At 38.5% G+C, this 24380-nt stretch overlaps 1 protein-coding gene across 10 annotated transcripts in view; it reads left to right on the plus strand.

Moving 5' to 3' along the window:
• The window catches only part of fam13b (family with sequence similarity 13 member B), a 98536-nt gene that overhangs the window by 22209 nt on the left and 51947 nt on the right, over window positions 1-24380 (plus strand). For 8 of the 10 annotated variants that reach the window (XM_061976629.2, XM_061976628.1, XM_061976625.1 and 5 more), the window contains exons 3-7: window positions 3069-3278; window positions 8218-8430; window positions 12487-12667; window positions 16467-16611; window positions 22512-22636. In XM_061976629.2, the coding sequence (XP_061832613.1) occupies window positions 3113-3278; window positions 8218-8430; window positions 12487-12667; window positions 16467-16611; window positions 22512-22636 (830 nt within the window). In that variant the 5' untranslated portion in view covers window positions 3069-3112. The remainder of the gene's footprint in view (window positions 1-3068; window positions 3279-8217; window positions 8431-12486; window positions 12668-16466; window positions 16612-22511; window positions 22637-24380) is intronic. The other 2 variants (XM_061976624.2, XM_061976632.2) reach the window with 1 other exon arrangement.

The following is a 24380-nucleotide window of genomic DNA, read 5'->3' on the forward strand; positions in this document are numbered from 1 at the left end:
TAGTATAATGCAGGCAGAAAAACTGATCAGCTGGCTGTAAAAGAGAACCTATGATGATTTTAATCGACATTTTAAAACAGTTCCTTGTGGTCTAGATCAGTGTTTCTTCACGGGCTGGGGCCCATTGTTGGGCCGCGAGCGCCCCCTGAAGGGCCGCTCAAAATGTCTCTCTCAGACGGGGGTCCGTATGGGCCGTAGCAGTACTCAGCTGTAGTACGCCTTTTCACCACTTGTGGCAGTAATGACAATCTGAAACAAACAGAAGTCTGGCGTTTAAGTCAGAGAAATTTCTCAAGCACAAAACTTATGACTAAGGTGTTGAAGCTTTATCTTCATTTGCACTTAAATTATTATTTAGTTAGAATCTATTTATTTTTGCCTTGCATATTTGTATGTAAATTTATTTTATCAGTTTTTGCAGTATATTTGATTAATATTTATTTTTGTAATCAGCTTGACCTAATCTTTGTGATTAACACATGGTTTCCTATCATTTGACAAAGTTTATCCTGTTAAACTGTGAGTAGGTTACGTATAATTACTGAATACCATTAAATCCACAGTAAGATTGCTAACTCAGTGTTAATATTTAAGTAGGCCCCAGGTCCCTCTGTAGTGGAGAAGTTGGTCCCTGAAGTCAAAAAAGTTAAGAACTAGATAATATGTATTATAAAGTTTGCTCCACAGTCACCTTCATAACACATTTCTGGAGTCTGTGTGGAAATTGTATTTGTGGAGGTGTTACCAGATTGCAAAAAAAACATACTGAACCCTCTACAAAATTCATAACTTATCTTTTGAAAATGTACACTGTTTAAACAAAGTCTTGAAGTTGTCCCCGCTATTTTTTTTTTCAGACAACGGTCGAAAATAAACATTCATACACATTTTATAGATTCACCCGGCCATAAAAAGCAGCTGCTTTTAGCACGTCGGTGCTAAATAAATGAAAATGAATGAAAAATTATGCGCATGCCACGATTAGATGAAAATAATACTTTATCCTACCTTTTTTGTGTTTCCTCATAGCCTAAAGCAAAAGGGAGAGGATCTCCTCCCCCTCTATCGGAGAGCTTGACTTAATGTCCAAATAAGTACGTCCACCTGGCTGTGACATCTCAACGTCACTGTAGGGCATCAAAAACGGATTGCATGGTCAGGCCAAAATACATTTGACGCTTTGGCATTGTTTAACACGAGTATTCAACATTGTAGCAACACTTACAAGTCAGAAAAGGCGAAATTTATCATAGGTCCCATTTCAAAATTAATTGATCGAGGGTAATTGTCAAAATGGAGTGCACCACTAAGTTGCAACCAGCAGATGCTTTGTGACTGCCTAGCGTGGTAATAATAATGATAATAATAATGGATTTAAGGTTAACTACATCAATGCAGATATCCTCTGGTGAACATGATTCTAATATTTTCTGCTCAATATTATTTTCAACATCTTCCTTTTTTATGCAGCCAAGTACTGATTAATGCCCATCCCTAATTCCGCTTGTGTACAAGGGCTCTCTCTCTCTAAAATAGTTAAATTGTGGATCTGATTGGTAAGCCACTAATCACAGATGGCCGTAATTAACTGGAACCCAGAGAAACGTGCACCTTTTTGCTCACACAACACGTTGCACAACAAGCTGACCGTCAGTATGGCAAACTGGTTTTCAGATGGTTGTCAAGAGAATAAAGAGGAGGAACAAACAGCACACCCGTTTGACCGCCTGAGGAAGAAAGAACAGGATGTCATGAAGACAAATTTGTGAAAATTAGGGATCAAAATCACACGGTATTAAGGCCACGGTACGATATTATTGGCGTATATGTCCTAAAAAAACCAACTTAAAAATGTTATAGTTTGCAAAATGAAGTGGCAGAGATGTTCATAATTTAACACACTTACTGTAATTGAACACAAACATAATGTTAAAATGTTTTAATCATATATATTACTACAAACATGAATTTTCAAGCACAATGAATTAATTGTGCATGGACATCCACTGTTTCAAGCAAATATTTAAAAAAAGAACTTAGTTGAGTGTCTTTAAAGTGAAAATGTAAACATCCAGTGTAAAACAATAACCACTTTGACTTTCTGAGAAGCAGCGTTCTCCACAGTGGACATTGTTTGTATCAGTCTGGAAAAAGCTGTTTCTCAGAAAAATTACCTTTTAATTTACCTTTTAATAATGTAAATACCTCACAAACTGATGTTTGGCTTGGCTGGCTTTAGATATCTTTTCTGGATGACAGTTTATAAGGAGGCGACTTATCCAGGGTGTACGCTGCCTTCCCCTCACCCTGACATTGAGAGATTCAAGCGGTGGAAAAATGGATGGATGGATTGAGTATTTATCAAGTAGTTTTTCAGTTTACTCATATTTCCCACGTTGAACATTTTTTGGGTGATTACTTTCTTGGAAACGCTGGAGACGAAAGTATTGCTTTGCAGAACGCCGACTTTCTTACCCCCGCCAACGAGGTGATGTTTTCACCAGGGTTCGTTTGTCTGTTTGTTAGAAACATAACTCAAATAGGTATGGTGAGATTTTGATGACATTTTTCAGGAAATGTCGAACAAAAACAACAAAAAGTTTTTGTTTGATACCGTCAGGCGTCAAGGTAATATTGTGAAGACTCTGGAACCGAAATACTGCGATATATACAATACCCTTACACCACAAGTACATATACTTCACTAAGTTTTAAGCTTTGGGAACTGATTTTACCCTGCAAAAAAGTTGTATTATGTAATGAATGTCTTACGTTAAGAACTCCAAGTGGTGTTCAGTGAGTGGACTAAAAATCATCTACCACTGTTTACTTTCATAACTTGAAAATTATGTTTACAAGCCCGATGAGGCCCAGTAGGACGGGAATTAAATGAGTAAGTATTGAAGATTATGCAAGAGTGACATAATTAAACTGTGCCTTTTCCCCAACATGAAACCATGCTGTTACTTGAAATATATAGAATAGCTACTTGGGTAAAGAATAAAGAAGAGTAAAGAATTGTAGCTCATTATGAATTTTTTTTTGTGCTTTCTTTTTTCTTTCCAAAGACGTGAGGTCTTGGCGGGCTTGTGGTGAGGAGGAGGTGGAGACCATGAGGAAGAGCGTGTCTCCGTTGCCAGGCAACGAGGGCGGGGGCTCCGCTGGCGCCACGCGGGTTTTTGGTGTCCCACTTGACGAGGTGACGCGCACGCACACACTCAGCGGCCACGAGGTTCCTGCGCTGGTGAAAGACATCGTCGACTACATAGAGGAACATGGTGAGTCACGCACACAAGCACCAAATTACATCACAGCATACCATAGCAATCCCCACCTATAAAACCCCAGACGGTTAGTATTTCAGTTTTGATTAAAATTATGGGAAAAAACGTGACTGACAACTGTACTTTGATAAACTCACTGACGCCCGAAAGGGACAAGCGGTAGGAAATGGATGGATGGACTGGCGCCAGCTCACTAGCCTAAATGCTAACATAAAAACCGACATTAACGTCTATCCAAACTTATATAAAACACATTACTCTCTGAGCAACTGTGCTATTCAATTGTGCACATTGAACTTACAAGCTGTGCTCTCTTAGAACACAGTGATTGTTCTATACTTGGAAGAATACGAGACATCAGTGTTTTTACGGTGCGTTCAGGACCGCTGAACAAAGTAGGATGTCACAACGCCAGCCAGAAACAATAATTAATAATATATTTGATTTGATATGCACTTTTAGTTTAGGTACATCCTACAATGATACAGTACAAACCAATATTTAAAACAATAAATGCACAGCTATTAAAACAGATACAATACTTAGTAAAGCACTATCAGTGAAGTATAAATAACACAAAACATGTAAAATAGTGTGTCTATTTTAAGTATAAACAAAATAAGATTTCAGTGTGTTTACAAGTAATTTTGAGCACATTCAACAATACCGCAATAATAAGGATAACCGTGATCCTTATGGTCACAATAACCGTGATATGAAATGTTCATATCGTTACATTCCTACCATGTATCACTCAAACATTCCGTCGGAAAGTTGTGAGAAGTGCATTAATGATATTAAAACTGTCTGATTGGACAAGTAACACACACACTTGTCATCAGATATTTAATCAGTATTAGGGTAGTTCCGATCAGGGTTTTATGCTGCCGAGTGCGATATCGATCATCCATGAGATTGGCTGATATCAATCACATGTTATCAAATATACATTTTTCCATTTATTAAGGGTGAGCACCTTTGACTGTAACAAAATCAACACAATGTATAAACTGGTTCCCTATTCCCTTTCATTGCATACAATTGTTTGAGCAAAATAAAGTCCATAGTACACAATAACTAAACAAAAACTATCTACCGTATTTTTCGGAGTATAAGTCACACCTGCCGAAAATGCATAATAAAGAAGGAAAAAAACATTTTGTGAAAATGCAAATATCGATCTAATCATTATAGTACCGATCATGTACTGATACCCGTCTTGCTATCGACACATATGGATCAATGTGCTATCTTTTTAGACAGCAGCAGAGCATCGTTACATTACCCTCTCTCTCGACTCCTATTAATCTATTTATTTTCCTGTTAATAGCCGATTATTTTCTGCTGTAAAGCATTTCAATCTATACTTCTCAGTTTACGTGTTTTTTTCAAACTGGCTTAGCGATTAGAATGCCTTTTTTACTTGATGCGTAACTTGTTTTTAGCCTCGTCCTCCAGTGATAATGTACTTGTAAGAAATGTAGTATTGTTTTGCCACAACTGGGGATTATTTACTTCAAGGAGCGGCTTTGCACTGCATACCGTGTATGGAGACATATTTGGCTGCTAACAGCCGGGGGACCAAAAATAAATCCGTTTTTGTGATGAGCATTAACTGGGATCGATCGCGTACATTTTCACAGAAATGGTCCAATACTGATTAGTGTCGGATCATTCTGCAAAGTAGAAGACAGAATACAACTTACCAAGACCTGCTTTTATCTTGTAAACATCCTGGCTAGAGCTCTCTTTTGTGCGGTCTTAAATGAAATATTACTGTAAAGGAAAGTGGAGGGGGGGTCTTTTATATAACTGTTGCACTCAGGCTTTCACCTCAAGTCTTCTTAGATGTGGCCGTTTGTGCAAGTAGGGGGCCTCTTGACCATATGAGGTTATGGAATATGGTTTTAATCCTGGCAGCTTCTCGCTCATACGTGAAATAAGTCGCTGCTGCGAGTCAGGAAGTTATTCAGCCTGTGAAAAGACCTTAATCTCTTGTTAATTTTGCATGCAATAGCTGAGGTACTAGCATTAAAAAGATGTTGTGACTCACAGCAGTGGGAGGTTTTTAGCATAAACACAATACTTTTTTTTTTTACAAATCAAAATGTTGGACTTGCATGACTGACAACATGCTTCATTTGTTGTTTACAGTCGTCCCTTGTCACATCGCGCTTCAGAGTTTGTGACTTTACTCTTATCACATGCATATTCTTCGTATTTTTGCCCCAAATTAAATGGGACCTATTACGCAAAAACTAATTTTCTTACTTTTGGTGCCTGTTTTTGTGTATTTGAGATCTGCATAATTCCCAAAAATGTGAAATCAAACCATTGCGAAGATATTCATAAAACAATCTTGCCTTCCTTCATACTTCCCCCAAACAAGCTTTTGGAATTTGCCCAATCTGTGATGTTTTTCCTAATGTGATGTCAGCTGATATCTCCATATATGGTAAAGTTTTACTGGAAGACCTTTGCCCGAGTCCGCCATTGTAGTCTGACGCTGTAGTCAATAAGTTCCTTCTTTTTCTCTATCCTCTTGTGAGGCAGACTGGCTCGTATATGCACATGCATCGTCCGCTGTTGCCATTTCTAATACAAAGTAGCGAATATCTGTCCGTAGACTCACTATGGAAGCGGTAAAAACTACAACAACATGGCTGACGGGGAGAAGGCACAGTCTAAGTGGAGGCACATACAGTAAATAAGACCGCGGCAGAAAGCGGCTCGAATATGATCTGTAAAATATAATCTATGCAAAATGTTGACCACAGAACTACCATTACATGTTATGTAGACCACAAAAAAAAGTCCTTTTAAATGTAGAAAAAAATTATAATATGACCTCTAGAATTTTCAAGCATAAAAATGACCATTAACTAAAAATATCAACACTCCAGCAGATGAGACCAAACCAATCAGAGTTTAGTATCGTGGCCACTGATTGGGTCAGCCTCAGGCAGCATTACTATATTGGCTTAAAATACCATTAGAGTGGAAAAACAAGTTGACTTTATATGCTTAATGGTGTTTCATTATATCCATTAAACCATATCCAATCTTATTTACAACCCGCAAAGTAGGTAAAAACACTGTTCAAACATCACAAAATGCCACAAATTCAGTCAGCCATTTTGAATATTCCGCTCCGAATACCTTCGGCTATTTCTGGAGATTGTTATCACTGGAGTAACGCTTCTGCACTCTGACCATATCATCAGACCAGTTATACTGGAAATGAGCAAAAAATTGACAGAGATGTGCTGTTTATCGTTCACAATACTTATATAAGACATGAACACATGTTTTTCTTTATGCATTCTAATCTGTAAATAAATAAATTCATACAAAGTCCGCTAAAATGTAATTAATGGGGGCTCTCTATTTTGCCCACAAAACCCTCTAAATAACCATCCAAAACCCACCAACAATACTCTTTATACATATCATGACCTGAATATTAACCAAATATTAGCGATATTGTTATTATAAGCGCTCCTAACACAGACAAACTATTTCTTAGCGGCGCAATGATACAAACAGCTAAGTAGTCCTATGCTGCTTTAACTGTGAGCCGACATCATCGCGTCTCGGCTCGTCAAAGTTATTCTAGATTATAAATCATGCCTCTCATCTGGACAATAGGAGGACAGCAGCAGAATCTAGAAGTTGTTCATCTGTGACTCGGAGAAGGAGACAAACAACACACAACCGAAGACAGTGTCTGCAGGGAGACTTTTTCTTTTTAACCCTTTGTGTGCATCATGTTTAATGCTTCATCTAAACAGGAAGATATGGACATCGAAGTGAAAGCAGACATTTTACATTAGGCTATCGTTTTATTATGTTTGTAGTTTCTATTTCTTGTTTAGCACACTTAGCAATACTGCTACATGCTACTACTACTACTGCTTATTTTTTTACGAAAAGCTGGTTTTGTTTAGCAAAGCTTCTAAAACATGTAGATCATCCTTCTTATATTCAAGATCAACAATATAACTTTTTGAATCATAATTTTTCCCAAAGTAATCGTTGACTCTCACAAAGTTTGCATGGTTTGCATTGTTGTTGATGGGGAACGGATCTGCGGTTCCTACCTCTATGACTGGCATTATCTCTCAAAATGGCTCGGGAATCATCGTGAGATTGATACTATTTTGATCGTTTCTATTTATTCGCAAACTTTATAAGTCTTTCGGTGTCATAAATCAGATGTGTGTGAAAATAGCTTCAATATCGAGGCAACTTGTTTCTCCACTCTACTGCTACTTTAAACAAATATAAAGGTGACTCTGAGTGTTATTACATACCTAGAGGGCCCTCATGATGATAAAAACATACTTAGAAGGGCATGAACAGTTTTTTTTGCTCTAGCTGTGAAAAATAATCAATTATTAATTATTCACCCAAGTTCGCGGAAATGTATTTCAAGTCAGTCAAATCCGTAACTAATTAACAGCGACAAACCAGGGTTTACTGTATATGTAGTTTTAGTTGACACCAGTATCAGATTTAAGTCCAGTGTTAAGAGCAAAACAAATGCTTAAAAATGTTTGTAATTAAATAATGCTGAGTGCTTGTCAGTCAACACTCATCCGCCTGACAGCAGCTGGCTCTTGTTTCATAAAAAAACTAAACAAATGAGTATAAAATAACAAAAACATAACTATTGCATTGCTCCAATTACCAATGCCAACTTCCATTTTTTGATCTGCAGTGCAATCCTAAAAGATGTGATGTGGATTTGACGTCAATATCAATCAATCAATGTTTATTTATATAGCCCTAAATCACAAATGTCTCAAAGGGCTGCACAAGCCACAACGACATCCGCGGTACAGAGCCCACATATACCATTTTATTCATATCGAGCAGACGAATGAAATGCGTGTTTCTCGTAGATAAAACATATACTGTGTCATACTTCCAGGTCATCTGGACTTCAAGGGTCTCTTCCTGGTTAACGGCAACGCGGAGCGCGTGGGTTGGCTGCGCCAGCGCTACGACAGCGGCGAGGAGGTGGAGCTGGACAAGGAGGCGGACCTGGCGTCTGCGGTCAGTCTGCTCCGACTCTTCCTGCAGGAGCTCCCCGAACCCGTTATCCCAGCAGCCATCCAGGGGCACATACTACAACTGCATCAAGGTGCCCTGCTTCTCACCCACATTCTATTCTATTTCAGTACCCAACTAACATTTATAGGAAAATTAATTCTAATGGAATCATAATCACTGCTATTGTTAGGTTTCTCTTTCCTCATCCTATTCCTCTTTTACCTTTATCACAACACAAAATATTTTATAATCTCTTTGACAGCCATAGGGGAGTTTTCATACTGGCATTCGTTAAAATATAGCTTTGATAACTTGGCATTTTTTGTCACGTTCACTTCACGTCACCTCCCCAACATGATAGATTAGAATCTGATCTGGGGGCATGTACTTTTATTAAACCATGTATTATCCTGCACTGTGGCACCAAGATTTAATGGCTTTGCATTTAATGGCTTTATTGTAATCGAATGTGGCGTGCCGCCATGGCATTTTAATTACAGCCACACTTTGAAAATAAGTTGTTGTTTTTTTCTTTACTTGAAAACAAATTAAAGTAATATAATAAATTAGGGCCGGGCGATATGGCCTTTAATTAATATCTCAATATTTTTAGGCCATGTCACGATACACGATATATATCTCGATATTTTGCCTTAGCCTTGAATGAACACTTGATGCATATAATCACAGCAGTATGATGATTCTATGTGTCTACATTAAAACATTCTTGTTCATACTGCATTAATATATGCTAATTTTGAACTTTCATGCAGAGAGGGAAATCACAACTAAGTCAATTTACCAAAACTGTATTTATTAAACAGTTATTAAGCAGTGGCACAAACATTCATGTCATTTCTATTAGTGCAAGATTGTCAGAGATATTTTAAAACAAGCTATTAGTTCACTTTTGTGCATGATGTCACTAAGATGACATATCAAAACAACACTAAATTAATGTGCACTTTTTGTACAGAACGCCACTACAATAGTTTAAAACAAATAAAGTGCACTTGTGCATGATGTCACACAAGATATTTCAATAACTGTCAAATAAAAATAAAGTTAAAGTTAAAGTACCAATGATTGTCACACACACACAAGGTGTGGCGAAATTATTCTCTGCATTTGACCCATCACCCTTGATCACCCCCTGGGAGGTGAGGGGAGCAGTGGGCAGCAGCGGTGGCCGCGCCCGGGAATCATTTTTGGTGATTTAAACCCCAATTCCAACCCTTGATGCTGAGTGCCAAGCAGGGAGGTAATGGGTCCCATTTTTATAGTCTTTGGTAAATGATCTGCATAATAGGAAATCAAATAGTGTATGTCCTTGGCTATGTGGTAGATTCCTGCGAACGTTATCTCCTTCTCTTGTTGACTATTTGTTTCATACGAAATTGGTTGCTCGGGCATTTTGTTGGTGTGGCACCGGCCGGAAATGTTGACATGCGGGTTTCAAGCACTCTTCCTTCTCTAGCGGGTGACTTTTTAAATGATGCTACAAATGTAGCAACGCTTTTGCCGCATACTTGACATATTACGGTTGTCTGTTCAACATATTCCCGCTTGAAGTCAAACCACCGCCAGACGATGGATTGCCTGCTGTTTTTCTTGGGAATTATTTATTTTTCCTTCATTTGTTACCAGATTTGCACCTTCTCTCGCTCATATTAACCACTCGCACCGCACCGCAAGCACCACAGCTAATGGTACCCATGTCTCTACCTCTCTGCTCCGCGAGAGCGTATGACGTTGCATGCGCGACAGTATGTGACGTATATAAGAAATGCGCTTGTTTTATGTCTCTGTGCGAAGGAGAGACAAGAAAGAGAGTGGGAAACGCATGCAGTTTAATGCCCGCAGCTAAAAGCAACTGCGGGAGAACATATACTCGAATTAGGGCTGGGCAATATGGCCTTTTTTTAATATCTCGATATTTTTAGACCATGTCACAATACACGATATATATCTCGATATTTTGCCTTAGCCTTGAATGAACACTTGATGCATATAATCACAGCAGTATGATGATTCTATGTGTCTACATTAAAACTTTCTTGTTCATACTGCATTAATATATGCTACTTTTAAACTTTCACGCAGAGAGGGAAATCACAACTAAGTCAATTGACCAAAACTGTATTTATTAAACAGTTGTTAAGCAGTGGCACAAACATTCATGTCATTTCTATTAGTGCACTTTTGTGCATGATGTCACTAAGATGACAAATCAAAACAACACTAAATTAAAGTGCACTTTTTGTACAGAACGCCACTACAATAGTTTAAAACAAATAAAGTGCACTTCTGTGCATGATGTCACACAAGATATTTCAATAACTGTCAAATAAAAATGAGCTGCATAATAGGAAATCAAATTGTGTACGTCCTTCGCTATGTGGTAGGTTCCTGCGGACGTTATCTCCTTCTGTTGACAATTTTTTTCATACGGTGTTGATGTGGAAATGGTTGCCTCGGCATTTTGTTGGTGTGGCACCGAACGGAGATGTTGACATGCGGAGTAAGCACTCTTCATTCTCTAGTGGGTGACTTTTCAAATGATGCTACATATTAGCAGTAATGCTACTTTTTGAAGCATTACACAGCTACGCTTTCGCCCCACACTTGACAAATTACGGTTGTCTGTTCGACATATTCCCACTTGAAGCCAAACCACCGCCAGACGATGGACCCCCTGCTGTTTTTCTTGGGTATTAATTCTTCCTTCATTTGTTACCAGATTCGCACCTTCTTTCTCTCGTATTACCACTGCACCACAGCTAACTTTTGTCATGCTGCTACCTCTCTGCTCAGCAAGGGCGTATACGTATGTGACGTATGCAAGAAGGTGCGCTTGTTTAAGTCTCTGTGAGAAGGAGAGACTAGAAAGAGTGGGAAGAGCCTGTAGTGTAATGCCTGCAGCTAAAAGCAACTGCGTGAGAACATATACTCGAATATCACGATATAGTCATTTTCTCTATCGCAGAGACAAACCCGCGATATATCGAGTATATTCGATATATCGCCCAGCCCTATAATAAATATATTTTAGCCCCCAGAATAAATCACATCACTTTTATTAGCAAACTTATGATAACAAACGGCACAACTCAACATGTTTTACCTCCCGTGCAAACACTTCCGTCTCCTGAGTCCGCACTTCCCCGTACACACAACACTTCATTCTCCGCCATTCACCTTTCAGGCACATACAATGTGTTTGTGACCATGAGAAAACCTAACATCCAATCCAAACCACACATAAGACATTAACAATAGATGGTTGATACAGTATGCATTGATATATACAGTCTATTATTTGCACACTATTAACAAGTGCTGTATGGAAAACATGACCACCGGAAAAAGACTTTGATCACTGAAAACTATGCTACGGAAACTGGATGCAAACAAAACACACGCCATTGTGACTGTCTGGGGCATTGTCAGCATGTCTGCAATGTGGAGGTAATATTTATATATAACAGATATACCCGCGGACAGCCATCTACAAAATGTGCAAATATTAAAAAGACAGTGGCGACTTTTAAGAAGAGAAAGTCCAACTGGAGCAGCAGCACCAAGCAAGTGTGACGTCATGCTCGTTGCAGCTAGCCTCAGCGACATCAAGGCACAGAAGTTAAGAGTCTCTCAACATGACTACCGGTAAATTTTATAACACCAGAGAAGAAGATGTTAGATTTGTTGCTAGTTGTTTTTCATTTTAAAAAATTCATTAAAAGTCTGTAAACACTTGACAAATCTCAACAAAGTACAAAAAGCAGCAACAATTGAAAATACGGCAAAAGGACAAAAAAATATATATGTTGATACGGATTCATAATGGATTGGTTTTAAATGTATGTATACATGTTTTTAACCTTTTTAAAGAAAATCATATCATCATAGCAAATTATGCAAATTACTCGATGATGTAATGGGCACCACGCCCATAACCTCGCCCCCACCGCCACAGGCATCTTGGCAGACTTTGATAGTCCTATTATTTAACCTATCACATTCTTTAAAATAAACATGTGTACACCACCTCCTCCTTCCTGTTGAAACAATCACAGTGATGACCGTGATTGAAACAGTCATGCCTGTGCTTTCCTTATATAATCTTTATTTTCCTCCCTGCCTTCAGCAGAATATAGCAGCGAGGAAGAGCTGTGCAGAAACCTGAAGTTCCTGCTGCAGCAGCTTCCACAGCTCAACTACGGCCTGCTGCGCTTCCTGTGCCGCTTCCTGGCTAGTGTGGCGTCGCTTCAGCAAGAGAGCTGGAACATCGGAGCGCTTGCTGCCGTCTTTGGACCGGACATCTTTCAGTAAGACTCAATTCAATTGTTTTGTTCATTCCAGTCAAACACAACACGTTGCAAGCCCAATTCATCAGTCATATGTTGTTTTATTTCGAGTCCATTACGGTCGTTTATAAAGGCGGTACAGAAATAATACGTAGGCAGAAAAATGCTAGGTAGTGCGTTGCTATACTGAGGATGGTCAAGTTAATTTTGTTGCTTGTTAACCGTCCATCCATCCATCCATCCATCGTCTTTCGCTTATCTGAAGTCGGGACGCGGAGGCAGGCTTTCAGTTAACCTTTTCTTTTAATTATGTCGTCCAAGCTTGAGGTAGACTCTTCTGATGGCGGTTCGTCAAGGAAAAGGGAAGTGGAATAAAATTAGTCATCTTAAAATGCTCAGAAAGCAACATGCCGGTCCAAACCACTTACCGTATTTTTCGGACCATAGGGCGCACCGCCCTAAAGGGACCATATTTTTAGTTTATTTTTTTTACATTTAAAAGACTTCCTTGTTCTCTACATAACATATAATGGTGATTCTTTGATCAAAATGTTGCATAAATAGTTTTACAGAACATTTTCGAGTCACTTTCTGACGGTCTCTCCAGGATGTGCCGTTTTGTGGTCGGTCTTATTTACGTGGCTCACCTTCGACAGCGTCTTCTCCGTGTCATCTTTATTTTACCGGTAGTTTTTAGCGCTTCCATAGCGAGGCCACTGAAGGATATATAAGTTAGAACTGTACTGTACTTTATATTAGAAATGGCAACAGCGGAGGATAGAGAAAAAGAAGGAGCTTATTGACTACTGCACGGACTACGATGGAGAACGCGCGCAAATTTTCGAGACTTACGCAGATTTCAAGCAGGTATCACCAATAGGTTAGAAAAGTTGGTTTTGTATAATGTTGTGAAAAAAATGTCAGATAATGTCTCCTAGTAGGTGCAATTTTGGGGTCCTAATACACACACACACCATAATTATAATCGTATGTTGAAGCACAGTACGTCTGACTACGGTAGACGTAATGCTCCGCATTCCATAAAGCGGTGCGGCTTTATAGCTTACCAAAGTCATGCTAATACTTTTTGACAGATTTTTGAGCGCCGTATATGGCAACACTAAATTGGCCCTAGTGTGTGAATGTGAGTGTGAATGTTGTCTGTCTATCTGTGTTGGCCCTGCGATGAGGTAGCGACTTGTCCAGGGTGTACCCCGCCTTCTGCCCGAATGCAGCTGAGACAGACTTCAGCACCCACCGCGACCCCGAAAGGGATAAGCCGTAGAAAAAGGATGGATGGATGTAATGTTATATATTCTCAATGAAACATCTTAGTTGCTTGCTTACGGGTACTTGCTAGCGTCATTTATTGAACAGGTGTCAACCTGCAGTCCGCACATCTCTTTGTGACTGCCATCTACTGGTCACACTTCACTACACCCGTGTACCAAATAAAATTGCTTCAAGGTCTGTAAACACAAACCAGAATTAATACGTACATTAGGTGCACCGGGGTATATGGCGCACTGTTGAATTTTGAGAAAATTAAAGGATTTTATGTGGCGCTATAGTCAGAAAAATACAGTAACCAACGTCAAGGATAAGGATGGTTTTCTTGAATATATGAAAGGATTTGTTCCTTTGAAAATATTACTAATAACTAAATGCTGGTAAACATTTTGTCAATCTTAAAATATTTCTTTATTTATTTCAGACCCCACACATAAAGATAAAAAATCATGCATTGAGCAGTTTGGATGTTTAGGTGTGTGTTGTGTTACGATAATATCAACAGAGATAACGACTCCATCCCACTATGGTCCTCCAAGCCCGAAATCTGGCATGAACAAACATGATCTAACAAAGTCGAAGAAGAAGAAGAATAGCAACCAACTACTGTATAGCAACAACCAGAGGAACAGGCAATATAGAAGAGGAGAAGAGAAAATGATGGTGAAAGAAAAATGCCAAACTTAAAAAAAAAAAATAAAAAAAAAAGATGAAAAGAGTGCAGGGGAAAAAACATGGAGATGATGTAATAATAGGCTCTATAATCTACTACGCTGCATTTTCAACAAAACAGCTGCGATGCCGGTGTTTTTTTTTTGCTTCTGTGCCACGTCTCTATTTACGGACCATTCCCCACAGACATAAAGAGATTTGATTGTAAATATTGAACACACGCAATATTTACGATTGTCGTCTCCACCCATTGTTGAAGCCAATTATCAGAACAAGTTTCAATAGAATATTAATATTGGCTGATTTAAATCATTTGTTTTTTTGCCCTTAAAATGACTTGTTTTCTGAGTTTGAAAACAACAATATAAACGACAAAACTTGTTCATAATAAAAAATACCAATCCATCTACTCTAGTATCGACCAAATAATGGCATAATAACTTAGTGTTTTTGTATGGCTCGGCCCACCTTTGTTGACATTCAAGAGCTCTCGCTTGTAAGAAACTTAGTTTATTTGCCACCATGGAGGCCAGGATTGCTGACTGTGAAATGGCTTTGCAACATGGAGCGAGAATGCTACATTGCGTTGAGGACGCTTTTTGTTAATTTGTCACTGTGGAATCTGCAGACAGAATGTGTCATCAACATGTATTAACACAATATAACGATTTATATTATGTATATTGTCTATATCGCGCAACACTACACCCGATTATCAAAGTTAATTTGTGTCTTTACTACCGAAACATTTTTGGACACTTGAATTTATGTAATTTAATCCTTTGCATTTGAATTTTGTGAACAGAATTTTTAAACATGAAATTATGCAGAACATTTAAATGAATGCAAATTTGTAAGCAAAATGCTTGTGTTTTACAAATGCAGTTTGTGAAAATGCCCTGTTTTGAATTTCAGTGTATAGAAAGTATTTACACAAAAACTCAAATTTGCAAGACCCACCCATGTCACGTGACTGCAAACTTGACATCTGTTTGGCTGCTTCTGATACATCAATGTTGCTTTCGGTCTTAATTTACCGAAAGTGGATTTTGAGTTTTGAGCAATACAAAATTTCTGCACTGAATTTTTATAAACTGAATTTTTAAACACACACTATTTTGCTTACAAATATTTATTCAACAAAATGTTCAGCATATTTATACATACAGCAATACATGATATCTGTCTATTACCTGACACCTTCTATGTTAGCTACTTCTCTTTGTTTTTAATGTCTATTTTCTATTTTCTGCTGGATTTACTCTCTATTTTATGCTGCAGCTGTCACATATACTGTAATATTGTACATGGTAATTGTCATATATTGTATATATGATATAGACATAATATAACTGCACTTAAAAGTAGAATATATATAGAATATATCTATATTATTCATATATTATATATTATGTATACAATATATAGTATATATTATTCATTATTATTATTGTCTATTGTGAGCGAACTGTGGTGCTGAATTTCCCCCAGGGATCAATAAAGTACTTTCTATTCTATTCTATAATATATCAGTATATATAATATACTGTACATATATTATGTAACTATTACGTATATATGTTGTATTTTATATTGCTATATTTAGTCTATTTATACCTGCATTGTCCTTTCCATCCTTACACTTTCCATCATTGTACCTGAGCTATTGTGTGGAACAATTTCCCTTGTGGATCATTAAAGTTTGTCTAAGTCTTAAGTCTTTTTGAAATGTAACGCAATAAATTCAGTTACATAAATTGTGTCAGAAAGAGCTTTGATCATGAAGACACAGGTGTCTACTCTGTCCCATAGTAAATATTACACCCTCTTCTCTTCTTGTCCTGTCGTCCACGTGCAGTCTGTCAACAGAAGGCGAGGACCTTCGGGACCAGGAGTCCGTCAGCCGAGTGCTGGCAGAGCTGCTGGACAACCAGGAGGGCTTGTTTGACTCTGAGGACGACGACGTCTCCACCACCAACGACTACAGCTCCATCAACGAACAGGTACCATCTGTGATCCACTTTGTGTGTCTCCTCAGCACACAGGTGGTATTCTGCGCCGAGTACACGCGCAGTTACGTAAGAGCCAGGGCAAAATGAAGAAGGAGCGGCAGAAAAAGCAGCCATGACGATTGAGACGCACAGAGAAGGAAGAAGGGTGGAGAGGGAGGGGATCGCCAGGTAGAAGAAACTGGTGATAATGCAATCGTGCAACTGACACCTACATCCTCCCTGCTAAGAAACCTTCATAATGGGAACCAACCGGACAAAACATCTTGACAATACACAGATTAATATGGTCTACTCTAATCTATTACAGAACACTGGAGAATGCATAACTGCACCCTGGACTATGATCGTTTTAATTGGCTGAATGGAGTCATGTTAGAGATGCCAAGAGTGCATATAAACCTTTATGATGCTGTCAAGAGTGTATATACCGTAAACCTTTATGATGCTGTCACACTCTGATAAGCTGCTCATCAACAATCTGTTTAACTTGGGACTTTTTAAAGAAGAGAGGGTGGCCTTGTTTGAGCAGCATTGACATGTTACGCCCACACACACACACACACATTATTATTACTCTCACCTCAGCCTCCTTTTACTTCTACCTTTTAGTTTTTTCTTCTGTCTGCTCCAACCTGAAGCCAGGTCTTCACAGCGTGAGCTGCAGCGCCATCAAGAACTGTTTTTATCGCTCGGATTCTACACTGCAGAAAATAACATGTCTGGTTTTCTCCTTTAAAGGGCAACTGCACTTTAAGAAGAAAATCACAATCCTTATGTAAAACTAGCCCACATGTAGTTTTTTGTTTTTTTATGCATTTTAACGTTATAAATAAACGATAGCAAGAGTCAGCTAACAATGAAACCAATATAGCGCTCTAAACACATCCAAAAGCCTCCATCAATTTTTCTAAAAACATGCTGTAAGTATATATGTAATGTAGTAACAGGCACATAATATTTACCGGTACCCGATTTGCTCATTTTAAGCATACAGCGGCACATTCATTTCACAAGTGGATTTTTAATTACCCCTAGAAATTCGCAAAACCTAAATATCGCAATAAGAAACTGGTAATGGAAACACCCATCTTTCTGTACCAGCTGCACTCAGGCGGAGGGCAGGGTACACCCTGGACAAGAGGCCACTTCATCGCAGGCCAACATAGATAGACAGACAACCATTCACGCACCAGGGCCAATTTAGTGGATCCGGCTTTAGTGAAACACTAAGCGTCATGTAGCAGTATTGCTAAGTGCTGAACAAGATATACATACTAGGAACATAGTAAAACAATCACTTACTGTACAATGTCTTCTGGGATGCCGACTGATGGGATGTGTATATCTTCCCGTTTAGATGAAAAATTAATAATAATCTAAAAAAAAAAAAGTGGCAACAAACAAGCTTTTTTTCGGGTTGAAGTTTTCTCTTTTTTTACCTTTATTTACCTAGGAAAGGTAGCGATGTAGCAGCACACTGGCTAAATATGTCTATTATTATAACGCAGACAATTAGACTACTCTTACACTGCAGGCCAAAGTGGCCCAAATCGGACTTATTTGAGGTCCGATTTTTTTCCAGCTGACTGTTTACACTGCAAGTAAAATGTGATTTTTATCAGGACCCAATGTGGCTCCAATGTGGCCTTGACGTCACTTGCATGCGCACTTAGATAAAGTGAAAACATAGGAAGTTGCCTGGGAGAAAGTCGTTACTACTACAAAATAAAATAAAAGTCGTAACACCTTAAAAATTAGTGGTGTTTTTACTTGAAAGTAAATGAAAGTAATCTAATTTATGAATGAATGTATATAGTGTAATATATTTGGGAGGGTTTTAATCTTTTTATGGCTGTTAAGTAGAGGAGACACGGACATCAGCGTGGATCTACGCAAGCTTTATTTTTCAACTTCACAAATGCGCCACAGCGTCAATTCCGGTCTTTCAACAATCGCTATTTCTTCGGAATCAAAATATATATATTCATATATTACATTAACTAGTAACCAAAACCGGATGCTGTGATGAAATATCCATTTCCGCTGGCAACTGCATCTTTCCAGCATGCACGAGTGACGTAGCTCGCCCAAAGCTGACAAAAAATCTGATTCAGGTCACATACAGCATTGCGTTTAGACTGAAGTCACATTTGAAATAATCAGATTCCAATCGGATTCAGGACTACCTCCTGATGTGGACTGAATCTGATGCCAAAAGATCAGATTTGAAGCACTTTGGACCGTTGAGACTGGCAAAAAAAATCTGATTTGGTGTGCAGTGTAAATGGGGCCTTAGTCCTAGTTGTCTGTGTTATAGCTTATAATAATAATATCACTAATACTTTGTTAATATTCAGGTCACGGGATGTCAATGGAAATGTATTTGATAAAAGCCAACACCAAGAATAGACATTTGAAAGGCAATTTAAAAAATAAATAAAGAATAGTGAACAACAGGCTGAATAAGTGTACGTTATATGAGGCATAAATAACCAACTGAGAACGTGCCTGGTATGTTAACGTAACATATTATGGTAAGAGTCATTCAAATAACTATAACATATAGAACACGCTATACGTTTACCAAACAATCTGTCACTCCTAATCGCTAAATCCCATGAAATCTTATACGTCTAGTCTCTTACGGGAATGAGCTAAATAATATTATTTGATATTTTACGGTAATGTGTTAATAATTTCACACAAGTCGCTCCTGAGTATAAGTCGCACCCCGGCCAAACTATGAAAAGAACTGCGACTTATAGTCCGAAAAATACGGTAGTTCTCTTTTAAAGCTTAATATGAAATCGATATGCATTAACGTAAATTTTTCACAGTGAAGGCTCTGTCCGTAATCAGTCACCCCTGACCTCACAAATCGAACAATGACACATTTTCTTCGCATTTCACCTCCATTAGATGTCCCAGAACTTTTGTCCAGGTGTGTTGACTAACCAAAAATGTAAAGGCAATATTTGGGGCAGTGTCCTAATGGAAACTAGATAAAGCTGTTTTCTGCTCCTGTTATATCCTTACCTACTCAGGCTCACGAACATGTATCAAGGTGTCTTTACATTACGCAGAAACACGCAGTGATAGAGCAGTTCTTGTGATTTAAAAATGTTGCAAACACATCCTGCCCTGTGGGCCCCAGGATTTAACGGCGTGTGTCCTCTAATATTGTTACGCTGCCTTTCATTACTTGGTCAGCACAGCATCTGAATGAGCTGGAAGAGTCATACCCCCAAGGTTCATTGCTCAAGATGTCATCCGCTACATTTAAAGGGTGCACTTGAGAGCTATCTTGGCTGACATATAGGGTTATTTTCCCATAGTGGCCTCTGAGTAATGTGCTCCGTGCACCATTGGAGCACATGCATGAGTGCAAACAACGTGTGAGGGAGAAATGCATATCAGGTGGAAACAAAAAAACACAATCAGTCCAAGTAGTTTGAAGACAAAAATATATTTGGCCTAATTGCACGCTGGCATAGTGGAGTTCAGTGAGTCACCCTTGTGTCTGGATGTGACGACGCAAGAATCTCCCAGCAGCCAATCAGAATCCTGGAGTGATGATGTTGCCATAGCGACTCTGCAGACAGCAGCAGATAGGTTTGCTGTTGAGACGAGTGAAGGGGAGAAGAGAGGAGAGGACAAACCGGATACTGGAAAATAAGCTAATGTGTTCTGTTGGCGACAGATTAACACAGAAACATTCCCCTCGCCATAGGCCATGCCCCCAAACTACATTTTGGTATACACTGCATCTGACTTTACCGGCTTGAAAACAGATATATACAACATTAAATGCGAATCAACGACTGCAAAAAAACATGCAAAACACCTCTATTGATGCCCACGTCCTGTATAAAGTGAATATGTTTAAATTTTGACATGCTGGTGTATTTTGTATGAATTATTCAGCCTTTTCTTACTTTTATAAATGAAATCATGGTCAATTTAAGTTGTAGACTGAGAATTTAAAGGATGGTGGTGGCAACATCATGTTGTGGGGATGATTCTCTGCAGAAGGAACGTCAGTGCAGAAAAAAAAATGGACAAATCCTGGACGATAATCTGTTTCAACCCACAAAAGAACAACGCCTTGTGATATTTATTTTCCAACAAGACAATGACGCAGGGCATACAGCAAAAGCGAAACAGAACTGGTTCAAAGATAACAGGGTAAATGTTTGAGTGGGCAAGTCAAATCCCAGATCTCAATCTGCGTGGATTTGTGGCTGGCTTGCAAAGGTCTGTTTACGCCTGATCCCCAGGCAACCTGACAGAATTTGAGTTTAAAGGAAATTGTAGTGACCAGATGTGCCAGCCTGACTGAGACATGCTGTATCCACACAGACAGTGCTGTAATTGCAGCCAAAGGTACATCTACTAAATACTGATGTGAAGAGGTTGACTACTAGTCATTTACATAACTTTTATTTTTTTGTTTCGTTTTTTTTTCCCAAATTCCTGTCAAACTGATCATGATTTAATTTATTAAAGCAATACAAGGCTGAAACATTCAACATACGGCATTGTAACTTTAAAAACTATTCCATCCATCATATTACAGTTGCAATCAAAATGTAGCCCCATTGTACTAAGAAAACAATAAATGTAGGGATGGGTATCCAGTTCAGTACTTTCATATGACCAAATTACGTTAGTAGTAAGGGGTAGCAGTTCCCGTCCATTATTGCACGGTACGTCACGTCCGGTTGCAGACACTGCGCCGGCTCAAGCACTTGGTCTAACAGGCGTATTTGTAGCAGATCGCCTCTCTGTAATGTTGCATTATTAAGGCCAACAAAGAAAGGAATGCAAAGCTGTCAAACATAAAGCTCCACTTATCAAAACACACTAGCTCGATGCTAATTACAATGGATATGCCATATACATGCTACTGATCAGCATTGCCAATTTTACATTGCGATTTCAACACCTCCACATTTTTTATAATCAAAACTACAACTCAGATGCACGTTAAACTCAGACAGCTGGTGTGTAATACGTAGAGTACTTACAGTATAAACACTTTGAAGGGCTCCACAAAAGACAAGCCAATTTAATGGCAAAGACTACTCTCTGACTATGGCAACATGCCACTGACAAACTGAAATGAATGCTTACTTGCAAATGAGACCAGCACAGTTATCATTATCAGCTCAGTGTCAAATGTAACATTTATTACCACATGAACACACACAAAAGTACCGGTGTCGATTCCCAAATTTATACAGTTATTGATTCATTGGTTTATTCAAACTGCTGTAGGATTTTTGGTAATTGGCCATGGTAAATTGCCATGCAGCTGTATGTAAGACAACAATTTGTATTGTTTTCTTGTTACCAAAATGGCGTCCCCTCCTTTTTGTTTTCTTGTCTTCTGGTCTTCCTCGCCCCTCATTGCCTCCATCGTCTTCCTCCTCCGCCCGTTCACCTGCTAGTTGGACGTTTATATTTAGAAGTGTTATGAAACGGCCGTCCATCTCGACACCCTAAATGTCAAAGCTAAGTTACGTCAGACGAGAAGGTTGTTTCATGGCAGAAGTTTACATCACACCTTTACGGGCAAATTGTAAAGTTACAAGAGTTACATAACCCCGTCATATTTAGAAGGTGGCAGTCTTTATGGTATTCTTAATGAGGTAACCTTGGAACTGCTCAAGTAGACGCACGCAACAACTGTGACCTTTTTGCCTTTGTGGACGTCTTCTCGCTCCGTTGTAAAATGTCACTGTCACATACTTGCACCTCAATTATGTACCCATAAATACTCATTTTCCCAAATTATTTTTAAAGAGTTGTTACGATAACTTATTTTTGCATGCCGTAGCTTTGTAAACAACTAAGTTTGCAATTTTATAACCCGTTTGTCTTGTCTTCAGATCACAGAGCTGTTGGACGACGACAAGTGCGAGGCGGAGTGCGAAGAGCTGCCTCAGGATGGCGACGAGGGTCCTGCCTCCACAAACTCACCGCGACGCACACACACGGATAATCCTGCCGACAGGTGAGCGCTCCGTATTGTGTGGTCTATACGGGACATCACTCCAAAACAGTGCAACATCAAACCCATTAATTGCATGACAATTAGTAGCTTTCTGTACACAATAGCAATATGACAGAACTTTAAAGGGGAACTGCACTTTTTTGGAATTTTGCCTATTGTTCACAATCATTATGAAAGACATGATGACGGGTTAATGTTTCTTTTTAATGCATCCTAAATATTAAATAAACGTAAATAAAAGTCCACTTAAAGCAGAGCCAGAAGGAGCTCCCCTTTTTCACCCATAAAATCTGATAAATAACCATTCAAAAATGGCCAACAATATATTTATATTTCGTGACTTGAATATTAACCAAGTATTAGTGATATTGTTATTATAAGCGCTAACGCAGACAAAATATTTATAGTGGCGCTGTGATCACTATCATGTCTCCCTATGCTTACATCATCAAAAGGTCTGCTGTGTCCTCACTTCTTAGCTCCCTGTAAGTTTATTGTAGATCATAAATCATGTATCTCACCTGGACAGAAGAAGTCGAGTAGGCATTCCGACAAGTTGGTACACTTTGACAGCCATTTAGGACCCTAAAATGTCCAGAACGACACGAAAAGACACTTGGTCCCCCCCCTGCCCTTGGTCCCCGTTTATTGTGAGGATTTTTAGACATTCTTCACCTAAATGGGAATATATAAACATCCTAGCAGTCGGCAACCTAATGACAGCAGACCTTGTACAGTAAGTGATGTATTATTATGTTTGTTGACTCTCAAAAAGTCTAAAGTGAGTAATAATCAGTGATGAGAAAAAAAGCAAACGTTGTGATGCGTTTTTTAAATTAAAATGAGCAAAATACGTAAATGTTGAATGTTGTTATAAATGTGCCCATTACTACATAACATTATATAAAACCTCAATGGAGGTGTTTGTATGTTTTTTTAAGGGTTTTGTAGGCGGAATTGTGCACCATTGAAAGCTGACTTTTAAAGGCATTTATTTAATAATTAGAATGCATTATAAAAAAAAAATCATCCATCGTCATGTCTTTCATAGTGATTGTGAACGATAGACAAAAAATATTTGCCTATCATTCTCTATCCTTATGTGGGACAAGCACACATTTTTCTTTTTTTAATGCATTCTAATTTCTAAATAAAAGCTAGCTGTTGGTGGCTAACAATGGAGGAATTATATATAGCGCTCTTAAAAACATCCATCGTTTTATGGTGTAAGTATATATATAATGTAGTAACATGCATGTTCCCAATAACATTTAATATTTATGTATTTTTCTTATTTCATGCATAAAAAATACTATTCATGGGACAAATGATGATCCAGAACCTTATATTTTTGGGCCTGGGTATAAGGAGGATTATCTCCAAGTTTTAGAAGCTGAGTGATAAGCAGATCCAGCAAGTAGCGATATTGCTAAGTGCTAAACAAGAAATACAAACTACGAACATAATAAAAACAATCACTTGCTGTACAATGTCTGTTCCGACTGGAACGCCGACTGATGGACTGTTTATATCTTCCCGTTCAGATGAAGAATTAATCATAATGCTCATGCAGGTTAAAAAAAAAAAAGGTGGGCTTAAACGAGCGTCTTTTTGTGTTTTTCTCGCCATCTCAAATTTTTGGTTTATGGCCACAACTTTTTACTATCCAGGTGAGAGGCATGATTTATCATCTAGAATGAACTTTCACCAACTCAGAGGCGATGCAGCAGCTCGCCAGCTCAGT

Source organism: Nerophis lumbriciformis, linkage group LG16 (assembly GCF_033978685.3).
Source record: "Nerophis lumbriciformis linkage group LG16, RoL_Nlum_v2.1, whole genome shotgun sequence".
NCBI classification, from domain to species: Eukaryota; Metazoa; Chordata; class Actinopteri; order Syngnathiformes; family Syngnathidae; genus Nerophis; species Nerophis lumbriciformis.